The sequence below is a fragment of the Chelonoidis abingdonii genome, chromosome 9 (genome assembly GCF_003597395.2).
Source record: "Chelonoidis abingdonii isolate Lonesome George chromosome 9, CheloAbing_2.0, whole genome shotgun sequence".
Classification (NCBI taxonomy): Eukaryota; Metazoa; Chordata; order Testudines; family Testudinidae; genus Chelonoidis; species Chelonoidis abingdonii.
Window position 1 is genome coordinate 35,841,536 of NC_133777.1, and position 12,901 is coordinate 35,854,436.

A 12,901-nucleotide genomic window follows, 5' to 3' on the forward strand; every position below is an offset into this window, starting at 1 on the left:
ATGGGCAGGAGGTTCAAGTGAACACCCTCGTTATTCACACTGTTAGGGGCAGATCAAGAGGGAGCATGCATGAGCTAATAGAATCCAAATGGAAATTTCTCTCTGGCTGGAGACAAGTGTTAGAGGTGGGTTAATTTACTACTTTGGGACAAAGTTACAGAGGAAGGAGGTAGTCAAAACCAGAGTTTAGAATTACATGGGGGCCAGCTTTATTGGAGGCAGCATAGCCATGGCTGGAGTTTATTCTGGAAACTAACCCACAGCTGTGTTCTAGTTGTCACTGATTAGTGATATACCCCCAAAGCGTCAGCGTGAGGAGGATATGGCAGCTGTACCAACCTGGCTTGCAGATTCTCAATCTCAATACCCTTCTCCCTCTCCATCCTGGTCAGGAGCTCTCTCTGTTTTCTGATTTCCTCCAGGAGCGTCTCATCTGCTTTCAACTCTTGCTCCTTCAGCTGTTCCTCCAGGGCATTAGCTCTTTGGAGAAAAGGAAAGAAGGGGTTTAGCCAAGTATGACATTACACAGCTGTGCTACTGGCATTCAGATATTTCAGGGAGAGGGGTGTCCTCCTTTCTTTTAACCCTCTTCCTCCTATTGCAAAGCCAGTAGAAGCCACCATGGAGTTTGAAGATCATCTTAAAAAGAGCAGCATTTGTACAAGACAAAAAACAGGCACCTGCAAGGCACTTAGACACCTGGGGGAACGCAGCTAGCACATCCTCACAACCATCCAATCCCTGAGCACTCTGTGATGCCGAACCACTTGGAAGCCACTGCCTATTTGGCATTTAAATCACTGGGAACCCAGGCAATGGATGCTAGTATCCTGTCATCACAGGTTTCTACAAGCTTCAGTGGTCACATTAAAGCTAACCAAATGGGGGAATGAAGCAAGGATTGAGAAGAAAACAAAGTAAAAGATTATCTTAAAACTTGTGTCTTAGTAGGTAGCAGAGTCAGAGTACTGCACAGAATAGCTACTGAGGCTAATTACTCTAATTTATTAATTATCTTCCTTTTCACCTGGGTTTGTAGTGGAGTATGAAATTCACATGCCACTTATGGGTAATTTCCTTGGGCACCAGCATCAGTGATAATTGTATAGCTCTAGGAATACAATATTTGGATGTCTGCATGTTGCCAATCAATTAAGCAGGGCCGACATAACAATGATTATTTAATTGTTGCAGAGAAAAATTAGAATACAAGACAGAGAGGGTGTTTAATAGATGTTGAGATTTGTAAGACTTCTAGCATCTTATAATAATTTTATATTAAATCAAATCTAGGACCTAGAGAAAGTGACCATTTCCCTCGAATTCTGAATCACAAGCGGAGTGTGGAGGGCTATTTTTCGAGGCCACATCCACAACTGGCAAACATTTTTAATGTCACATGGTTCTCAATGGAGCACGCAAGTCTCAGAAGACATTCAAGCAGTGGACAGATGTTTGCTGTTAATCTGCTCCCTCAAACCTGTCCTTGGAAGCAGGTGAATAAATAGTCCATACAGTGGCTGTCATTTTATGATCTTTGATTACATTAGTGTAAAGCTGCTTCTGCTTCCCAAAGCAGTGCACAATGAACCATGGGAAGCTGCAGTTTGCTGGGATATTGTTTTGTTATGGAGCTTATGAAAACAGGACAAAAGCATGCAATGCAAACCTCTGATAGAGGGACACATTTTTCTAACTGATCAACTTGTTACCTAAGCCCTTTATTTGGATAAAACTAATTAACCCGTCTGGGTTAAGTGATTAGAGCACTCAAGGCGGAGTTGTGTGTATTAGGGAAAACATCTTGTTACTGTGAAGTTTATCAGGGTTTAGGAAAACCTTTACTTGAATCACTGTTGTCCATGACACACATACTACTTAACAATATTATAGTCCTACAGATAAACTAATGGCTTTATCTGAGGAGCGTAAACACCCTGGAGAACAGAAGCCCCTCAGATTGAAAATCCCAAGGGTTAAATAAAATTCACAGATTTATACTTGTCCCAACATCCAAAAGCAATAGGGGCATTTCGGGGGGAGGACTGAGGAGTCAGGGACACAGTATACTTCTTTAGCTCCCATTGAAATGCAAGGGATTAAATGAAAGGCCAGAGTGAAAAAAACAGTCACTCTCCCTTCCCAAATAGCAATGCTCAATATTATTGTTAATTATTTGTAATGCAGCAGCAGCCAGGAGCCCCAGTGAAGGATCAGGGCCCCATTGCTCTAGGCACTGGACCCACAACAACAACAAAAAAGACCATCCCTGCCATGTAGAGTTTACTGATTAGGTTATGTGTAGCTGGAGAGATTATTTAGAACTATTGGAACATAAAGCTAGCATTGTTACCAGAAAGTCAGAGACTCAGACCTTCCAATCTGCAGATTACCTGAATTCCCAGCAGTCAGTCAGTGGCACAGAAAAGCACACAGGTGAGGCATGGAAAATGAAGCGGAGAAGGCCTTTTGCGAAGGCAGCAGTTTGGATGCCTGCTGGCTTTTGACAGGAATGGAATTTAGATCTGTGAGGGAGGGCAGATTTGCTAAGATTTAATAGTCTCTTCTTTATCTTTCTATTCACTCCTTTTCCACTGGCGTGCTTCCATCACACACTTAACCCAACAGAGGGAGTTCTAAAGAAAAGGCAGCTGTGCTCAGAGACAATAACCTTAGAGAGAGTTGCATGTGTGGATCCTAATTCACACAGGGAGCAGACGAAAGAGAACAGTTCTAAACTACATTAAGGGCTTCCCTACCCGGTTCAGCAATGCACGCTCCAGGGGTGTGAATTGTGAGGTGCACTAAGTAGAAGTCCCCTAGTGCGCACTAACATTGAAACAGGGAACTGTTAGTGGATGTCAGCAGTGTCTATGAAGGTCACTTGGTATGCAATATGTGTGTGAGAATTCACACTCTTCTAGTGCACACTGTTGCACAGTGCAAACAAGCCCTTAGAAACTCCTCATGAGGATATATGTTTGCTTCTGTGACACAAGCCAAATACCCTCACCTGTGCACCAGCTGCAGGTTTTCCTGTTTTAACCGACTGTGCTGCTCTCCATTTGCAGCTGTGTCCTTTTCCAGCTCTGTTACCCTCTTCTCCAGGCAGATGACCTGTGCAAGCAAGAGAGGGAGGATTCAGAATTTAGCTCCTAAATTTTAGAAGTGTTCCATAATACTAAAACAGGGCCAAATGCTTCACTGGTGCTTCTCCTTTGAGGTCAAAGGCCACATCAGTGGTCATCCTCATTAAGTTTTTGAACATTTGGCTCTATAGAGCCAGATCCTCAGCTGGTGGAAATTGCCATAGCTCCAATGGAACTGTAACAGTGTATACCAGCTGATAATGTGTGTCACACTACCTAGAAGGGACACTATGTCCCTTTTGTCCTTTTCACAGATGGAGAGAGACTAGGAAAAAGGAAGAGACTGTTGCCGAGCCACAGATATTATAGAAAGGGGACTCAAGGGCTGGTTTACAACCAGAAACTACTTTAAAATCCTTTTAAACATTGACTAGATTTTACTTTGATGGTGTCCCTTTAAGAGACGCTCCTGCAGAGTTGCAAAAACAAGCTGGATACATTAACTTTCCTTTGGTTATAAAAAAAATCTGCACTTTAGGGGTTTGAATGTTAACTTAGAATTATTTCCTTTCCTCCTCCTGAGTTACATAACTCCCTGCTCTGCTCTCAGCCTTATTAAAAAGGCGATGTTACATGTGCAATCAGCAAAGTGTTCTTCAGACCCTTCAACCACTCTGTGAGAGTGCAGCACTCAGTGTTGTGACACCATCCCTACGGCTGCAGTGAAGAGGACTGAGAATTGTCACTGTGTTTGATAAACAAGCAGGAGGTGGGAGTACTTTCCTGAGCACAAAGTATCTATTTGTGCAAAAACTAAAGTCATAATTATTGAGATAAGAACAACAACAACACAACAAGTAACTAATTCATTTTTGGATATGCCCCAAAATGAATTTTACATGTTAATTTAGAGTGAAGGACAAATGATGAACAAATCTATACCAAGCCCATGAATCTGGGGTATAAACCAAATCCTGACAATACTCTAGCCAAATGTTTTAAACCTGGGTGCCCGACGTTAGGCTACTAAATCTGTATTTGGGCTCAGAGTGGCCAGAAATGCTGAGCACCCATAAATCTCACTGAGGTGAAGGGGAGCTGCAGGAGTTCAGCACCTCGAAGCCAGGGCACTTTGAAACAGGAGCTGAATTTCAGGCATCTAGGTGTGAAAATTTTGGCCTGTGTTCTTCAAAGAGACAGAATAAATGATACAGTTCTATAAATTATTGTATTAATGTGCTGTCAAATGCACAAGAAATGTGTCTATGTATGCATATATATTTATTTCTGTGTCATACCCACAGCTCCACTCGTCTTCCTATTCAGGATGTCAGAATTAAAGAGCAGTTTTAAAGAGGTATTTTCACACTGAGGCAAACATTTATACAAAACACAATTCACTTGGCTTGAAGTTTTCCACGTTCCCTCAGCTATTTTTAGCTATTGATGTTTGAGTAAAGCTTTCCTTTCCCGAATGCAGTTTCTCCTCCTCCTGCCACATGATCCTTTGCTCATAAACTCCCCAGTAAGTTAACGTGGAACTAAATAGAGATGTCACAAAGTCAGCATTTATAGCCTTGCTGCAGGACAAATTCTGAGCAGAACAGGCATGAGTGAAAGACACGAATAGCTTTGCTTCCTAAGAAGAGTAGCATTAGACAACAGTGTATATAGCATTATGAAACAATTATAAAATAAGTCGATTTAACATATATTTCTCAGTATTAATATTGCTCTATGAATGGTTATAATGACCAACTTCAAATACAGTGTATGCAAATACTATACATCTTACCACCCGTGTCAGAGACATCATTCATTCAGACTAAGGCCATGTCTATATGTACAGCACTGCAGCAGCGCAGCTCTACTGATGCAGCCGCACCATTGCAGTGCGCCTAGTGAGATGCTCTATGATGGGAGAGGATAAAAACCATCTCCACAAGCGGCCGACGCTCTCCTGCTGACATAGTACTGTGCACGAGCGTGTACGTCAGTGTCACTTATGTCCCCATGGGGGGTGGTTTCTTCACACCACACCAAGTGACATAAGGGATGCTGACACAGCCTGAGACAGAGGGACAGACCTCTCCCCCCTGTCACTATTATAAGAGGTTACAGAACACAGAGCATTGTTTAGTAAACTGTAGAGGGGCAGGAGGAGCCACAAGCCATTTACCATGAAGCAATCTTCAGCCCAAGCTGTGCAACGAGCCTTAACACCCACTGAAAAGATTGGAATTCGATCTCCCAACCCGAACGCAGCAACACTCCACGCCTTTTCTGAGCATTTTGTCAAATCGCAACCCCTAGACAGTACAGAATGCTTTGAGTTAACCGCCTGTCCCCAGTAGTTATCTACCCAGTGTCAGCTGGCATTCAATAATAGCAAGTAATTAAACACCTTTTGTCCCAGGAACTTGAAGCATGGTAAACCATTATTTACTCCATTCAGGAGTGGGTACTCCTTTACCCTCTTCATTAATGAGTAGGCTGATGCACAAAGAAATGCCTTGCCCAAGAGCACCCAGTGCATCAAATAGAGCCAGAAACAGAACCTGGGTATCCTGTCATCTTGGTTTAACCACTAGGAACATGTGCTCCCTCCGCCCAAAGAAAAACCACTCGATGTCAAAGATAAGCTTAGTGAGACACTCAGAAGCTATTCCTCCATTAAAACTTCAGAGGCAGCTGCAATAGCATTCATACCTTGTCAGTGATGTCCTCATCCGCACATTCCGTGTGGTCACAGAAAGGTTCTTCCATAGCATCTGCAGTCAGGGTGCCCGTCTGATGTAAGTGCCTTTATCCGAGACAGACCAACCCAACCCAAAGCAAGACGACCATTAGAGAGAACATTGCAGAAGGCAAAGTATCATTTCTTATACAATTTCTCTCAGCTCTCCACCCTGTCTCCTGCAGGAGACACTGGGACACACATTGCTCTCTTTTGGGTGACAGTAGGTGACGATGATGAAACCGGGAGGCTATTCTGGCAAAACAGCGATTCTATCGAGTAGTGGGCCTCACTTTCACCAAATGAGGCTCTGACAAGCCAACAAGAGTCAGCATCCCACAACACCTCAGTACTGCCTAACTGTGGGGCAGGAATCTTCACTAGGCTTGTGACTTTTAGTGAATAGCACCTGGCTGTCAGAGGGGAAATGGACTGGTAGTGTTGGAACGTGGTGCTATCGCCTCTTATTCTTGCTCTTTGGAATATGGAAAGGTAAGAGCTTACTTTCCACACTTCATTTCGTTTCGAACTCAACACTTATATTCCAGAGCAGCAGGACTAAAAGTACTCTGCTTTCCCCAGAGATAACAAAGCCAGAAAGGAATGGGGAGTGAATTGAGCTTGTGAAATACACACTCAACTCCAGCTCCCCAAGTGGGAGACTAGTAAATCATTAGCTATGGCTTGTAACATTTGGGTTTTTGTTTTCTTTCAAAGGACACTGTTCACAGTCAGTCTAGACATTCACCCGTAATGTAATGACACGTGTTCTACAGGAGCTGAGTGCGGTATTCCACCTCAGTCGGGGTGGGATGGGGGAAAGCAGAATTATTATTACAACCTTGAATAATTAAAAAACACAGGACTTGCATCAAGAACTACAGATACAGAGAGAGCTGAGGATACACGAACTATAGTTTTACTGGCTCACTCTCTGCAGCTTTTACGTGAGTCTGTAACCAGTTAGTAACATGGGTGTATTATGGCTTGTGTCCCCACACTCTATGGCTAATACATTGTTAGGAGCGTAGGTGCTGGAGATGGTGGGGGGTGTTAAGGGGAATGGGAGGAACAAAGGGCCATTACCTCCTCACTTTTGGGAATCTGAACTGGGCAGGTCACAATAAGGGTTGGGAGGCAGGAACACAGCCCCTCCCTTGACCAGAGCATGGAAGCATTATGATGGAGGGGCAGTATATTAATAGATTCTAGCTACTTCAGTGGTCACAAAGTATTGAGCATTCTCAAAATTGAAAACCATTTCTTGACAAGGCTCGCAGTCACAAAAGATGATGCTAGTTCCTTTGGTCACTTTTGCTGATCCAAGGGAGTTAAAAGTAAACAGAGCTAATCTGAATCCCTGAAGACAATCTTCTCTTAAGCAAGTAGCATCCTAATTCTTAATCTGGTCTTTAAGTACTGACAAATGGCCCTTCAGTATGCTGACTACTATTCAGAAAGAAGGCACAGAATGGATCCTCAGAGTTTTAACATAGGTCGGCTCTGCCTTTTTACCTACTGCTTTCTACAAAAACCTTTAATATTTTGAACTGAAGGTCTGGGACACATCCTTGGGAAACGCCTCAGTGTTGGATGACACGGTGTCAGTAAGATTTCAAGCACACCATGCAAACCAGGCAGAATGATTATAAAATAGTTATTGACCATGGAAAGGATTCTCTCCTACTGAAGAAATTTGAGGTTTGTGAACTAGAGCCCCTGGTCTGCATCCATCAGGACGGTGTGTATGCATCCAAGCAGAATCAAGAAGGCTTGTGTTTTTTTTTAAAGCATCACAATATCACTGAACTACTTTGTGCTGTTAATGAGAGCTCAGCAAGTAGCACATGGAAGAATAACTTTTCAGGAAGAGGTCCGTTTGCTTAAGCAGAGAACCTCTGAATTTGTGACTCTGACTACAGCCAAATTTCTAGGTATGAAAATAACTAGAATTGTGATTTTGGATCTAGTACTCCAAAACTTTAAAATATCACATAAGAACAAACAAGAATGAGAGGATGGCAAGGGGACAGCTTAATCTTAAATTAAAGCTGATGGTATCTGAAGCACATGGAAGAGAAACAACTTAATTGAGTGCAGGAGTGCTCAGAACCTCTGGAGTCACGTAAGGTCAAATTATAAAGGGCTAGTCTTAAATAGGAAGTCTGGAAACTTGCCTTCTAGCTTAAAACCACTAAGAAGCTAAAAAGTTTCTAACAAATAGCTTGAAAGTGAGAGTATGAGAACCATAAAATGCAATACTCAAGACTCATTTCCTCACCAGCGAGAAAGAACCAAGTCTGGAAACGTTTGCTGGTTACAGGAAAAATTAAAAAGAAACAATGTGGGAAAACAGCTGGAAAATATTTCCAAAGAACTCCTGAGCTGCTCAAAGCAGGGCAGGGAATCTTTTTCCCTAGGACAAGTCTGACAGAGACCTAATCTCCAGCCCTTCCCTTGATTGTAAACCCAACAGATTCACGGGGAGTGAAGATTTCTTGGAATTTGTTCCAGGGCTTGACTGACCCACTCAGGAATGCCACTAAGTAAACAGACTTCTGGGATCTGAGAATACACGTTTCTAGAGGGTGCCAAATCATCACACAGACTATTCAAAAGACCAGCCCATGTTTCCCAAACATCCCAACCAGACCTGAAACTAGAGAGACTTGGAAACAAAAGAGTGTGTGTAAGAACAGCAGAAATCCCAAAAGCTTCCTCTTCCCTAAATCCTCTCTCAGAGCATCAGGGAACAATGCATCTGACGAAGTGGGTATTCACCCACGAAAGCTCATGCTCCAAAACGTCTGTTAGTCTGTGAAGTGCCACAGGATTCTCTGCTGCCTTTACAGATCCAGACTAACACGGCTACCCCTCTGATATCAGGGAACAATGTAGCTGAGTCTCAAATTAGATTTCCAAAAATCCTAGAGAGGGGTGTCAGTATACCAGAGAATTAACACACGAAAATAAAAAAGACAGGTTTGGACAGCTGGGACAAACTTTTTCCTTCAGCTATAGAAAAGAAACACCGTGGAAAGAAGTATTAAAACCAACCCCTTCAAGGAAAAGATACGAAACCGACAAAATGCTACGGAGACTCAATGATCTTGCTCCCGAGAGAATTTCAGAGCAAATGTGGTGTCTGCCCTTTTGTTATACAGGGAGAAGGTCTCATAGTTTCATTGGCTAGTTGTTACAAATTTCCTCATGCAACTCCACTAGAGAGACAGGGATCCTTAAAGCATTACCAAGCAGATCCTGGCCCTTCAGCATTCCAGGATTCTTGAAAACAAGATAAACTGTTGGGGAAAATTTGAATGACTGCACTCTCATGTGACAGTGATGAAAGCATTATGTCCAGAATGAACTGCTTCCTCCCATCCCTCATTACTGGGAACCTAAATCCCTTGTGAAAATAAAACAGCCCAGTCAGAGTGCTTCCTTTAACAGATCACTGCAAGAATCAGAGACGTGGGCTTGTCTAGATGGGGAAATTTACCAGCAAAATTATATCACTACCACTGTATCTGTATAAATAGAGGTAAATTTCTGCATGTAGGCAAGCCCTAAGACCGTCCCTATACCACAGGAAACATACGCAATAATATAAAGACACAGTTGGGGAGAGTAGCTCTGCCCCTATGTTTAAAAATTCCTAAGGAGTCCATGAAACATGTGTGGAAGAGATGAGGAGTAAGTCTCATGGCATCCATGAAGTCAAACAGGGAGGAGCACATAACTCTAAATATGGCAGAAGCAAAACAGAAACAGTGAATCTGTCTGCGTGGACTGGTGTTTTAGTGGTGTGGCAAAGGGTTAATTTCTGACTGGATGCATCTACTCAGCTGACCGGGCAAGGGCTCACTCAACTGTCTGGGCTAGAGGTACTGATGATACAGAAAAGCAGGTACATCAGTAACTAGGAGTTTTCAACATGGGCAAAGTCTCCTGCAGACTCTCACGCTCTGGGCATCCCTAGACTGGGGGTCTGGGAGGACAGCCTGGGAGAAGTCATGTGTAAGTCAGGCTCCAGAGGTGAATGCATTCTGAAAATATCTTTTTAATGATTAAAAAAAAATCTTTAAAAATCTATAATGTGAATTAAAATTGCCGTCCATTACACACTGCAGAAAATGTACAGTACATTTCTCTAGAAGTAAAATTTTGCACATTTATGTAGATAGCTGTAATTCCATTATACATGCAACAACCTACACAAGCACATTCCTTAATGACAACAAAAGGATAATAAAAAGTATCAGCGTACCTTGCTACCTTCTTGCTTGAGAGTCTTTTATTTGGACTGTGAAATGAACAAAAACAACAGGAAAACAGAGTCAGGAAAACTGAGAGTGAAGAGCAAGGGGAAACAGGAAACAAACTGAATGGTGACATGGGGCATATCCTTTAAAATTAACACGATAGCACAGCACATCAGACATGCATTACTCAGCTTCTCTGAGGCAATCTCCATGTAAAAATCCAGGTAAATTTGCACACATTTAACAACATGTCATGATGAATTGGAACATACAGCACTTGTCATTGCTGAAGAAGTTTCAATTGGTCCAGCAAGGTGCTCTCTCTTTTAACTCGTTGATTTCAGTCCTGAAAGCAGATCCCTAGGAAAAGTGCTAATAGAAGAATTGAGCTTGGTGGGACTCAGACCCATTACAAATGGACTGTAGCCTGAAATATACTTGATCCACCTGGAAGCTTGTGCAGACAATGAGCCCATCTCTGAAAGAAAACACTGCAATATCCTGCTGCAAATAAAAACAGGGCAACTGTACTAGAATCACAAGTATGGAGAGCAAAAAATAATAATTAAAAAGCAAACAGCTCAATGAACTATTCTCTGTATTTCACTAACTCCAAACAATTATAATTTTACTGAATTGTGTTTGACATCGGACATAGCAACATAGGTTGACATATGACTGGCTGGCTGCTTGTATTTCAGACAGGGACTTCTCCAGATTTTGGGGGTTGATTTGTTTGACCTTTTCTTCTCTCCCTCCCTCATATGCAGCTGTGTTTGCATCTAAAATCAGGAAGACTGGATTTTAAGCAAGATCATGTTTCAAGTATTAGAAACAGGTCCATTCATAAGCTATACTTAGCAGCAGCAGACAGAGTCGCCTCTTACAGAATTGTATTTTCTTTTTAAATACTTAGCATGCTAAACCAGCGTATGTTATAAGGACATATCAACATCAATGCTTTAATGTTCTGACGTAGCAACCCTCTCTCAGTGCATAGCTCACCTATGATGAAGAAAAGCACCTGGTCACAGGACCTCTCTGCTCACAATGTAACAGATTAACACTTTCTTCACATCAGTCACTTGCTATTTGCCACTTCAGGTGATTTTAAAAGTCATGGTTTATCTATTTTCCTCTTTTAAGTTTACAAATATGCAACCAAAATTAGGACTAATTACTGCATATTGTGTCTCAAATTTCTTTACATATATTTTTGTGTGCTACAGTAATCAAGTGGTTGCTTAAAAAAAAATCAGCTTCCTCTAGAATCTTCTCTTTCTCCTTTATTCAATCCCCTTGTCCCAAGTTTGGGAAATAATGGCTTTAACTTCCCTCCACAACTGGATTCTTCAAAACCATGATCACATGGAAACCTGCAAGAGGATAAACTGGGACACTCCAGCGTCCACCACCTCAAAGGAAAGGAGGTGGATTAAAATCTAAACAGAACCTTGCTCCCGCCCAGAGCAATGCTACAGTATGAGAAGTGAGGTTGTCAATTTCTAAAGTTCTGATGCTTGCAACACAGTATCTCCATGTACAGGGAACTACTGTAGTAAATGAGATGTTGCAGATGATATGGAGCATTTATAATTAGGTATTTTCCAGAAACTGGTAGAGGTTTAAAATGTTTGCCCTTTATTCTCCTCAACTGGCCAGAGCCAGGGGCGGCTCCAGGCACCAGCACGCCAAGCGCATGCTTGGGGCGGCAAGCCACTGGGGGAACTCTGCTGGTTGCTGCGAGGGCGGCAGGCAGGCTGCCTTTGGTGGCTTGCCTGCGGAGGGTCCGCTGGTCCCGCGGCTTCTGCGGGAGGTCCGCCGAAACTGTGGGACCAGTGGACCCTCTGCAGGCAAGCTGCCAAAGGCAGCCTGCCTGCCATGCTTGGGGCGGCTAAATGCCTAGAGCCGTCCCTGGCCAGAGCAACTTGCTGTCCCAAGCACTGAGCAAGTCAGCCCTACCCTCCAGCTTTTGTGAAACAGCCTGGATGCTCAAAGCCATTAGACCAGCTCTCTTCCCTCAAATCACACAGACTTGCTAAATACCTCCCTCTCCTTTCAGGCGGGGGGAGGGAAACAGAGGGAGAGAAGAGGAAGGATCAGGGGCTACAGAGGAAACTCCTTCCCAGAGAGGGAGGGTCTGAGTCACTCATTCAAAAATTTTACTTTTCTTGCAAACCTATTCCCCGTTCTCACTTTCCAACATCTCCTGAGATTTTTAGACAAGATAAAAGTTCTAATTAGTCAAGCCGGGTATCATCACAAAGATGGAACGTTCATTTCCCCACTTTCTCCTAATTTAAAAATGTAAAAAAGAGAGAGAAAGAAAAATAGAAATGAATAGAACTGCATCTATATGTTTACATGCAAGAAGTAAGCAACTGGGCCAGTTTTATTTATTTTATTGTTGTTATAGTATCACTAAATTAGGGATAAAGTAAATGTTTTTCCCCCTCAAAATGTGGGGCATTCTGAAAAAAATTCTCAAAGTCAGATATTGGTGAGAGTCACACTCCAAGATCCAGAAACTTAAATGAACAGTTGGCTGAGCAGAGAGGAAAGGCAATGGACATAAAACGTAGATCAGAGGTGAAATGCTTATTTTACCCCTTAGAAGGAGGAACTAAAAATAGCTTGAACCGGATCAACTCAGGAATAGTTTCTGGGAAGCACTGGCTGACCATGCTTTTCAAGATAACTGGTTTCCTAATCGTGGTTTTGACGGTGAACTTTTGACATTTCTATTGAGTGAAGGAATCACTTTTGGTGAGATTTCAAGGATTCTGTAAATTCGCTTCCCCTCTCTGATG

General features: G+C 42.6%; 1 protein-coding gene across 3 annotated transcripts in view; it reads right to left on the reverse strand.

The window, feature by feature from the left end:
* Positions 1–12,901, reverse strand: part of RAB11FIP3 (RAB11 family interacting protein 3) — a 175,943-nt gene that overhangs the window by 11,163 nt on the left and 151,879 nt on the right. For all 3 annotated transcript variants that reach the window (XM_032799401.2, XM_032799400.2, XM_075069369.1), the window contains 4 exons: positions 10,097–10,132; positions 5,799–5,892; positions 3,014–3,117; positions 340–480 (listed from right to left, as the gene is read on the reverse strand). In XM_032799401.2, the coding sequence (XP_032655292.1) occupies positions 340–480; positions 3,014–3,117; positions 5,799–5,892; positions 10,097–10,132 (375 nt within the window). The remainder of the gene's footprint in view (positions 1–339; positions 481–3,013; positions 3,118–5,798; positions 5,893–10,096; positions 10,133–12,901) is intronic.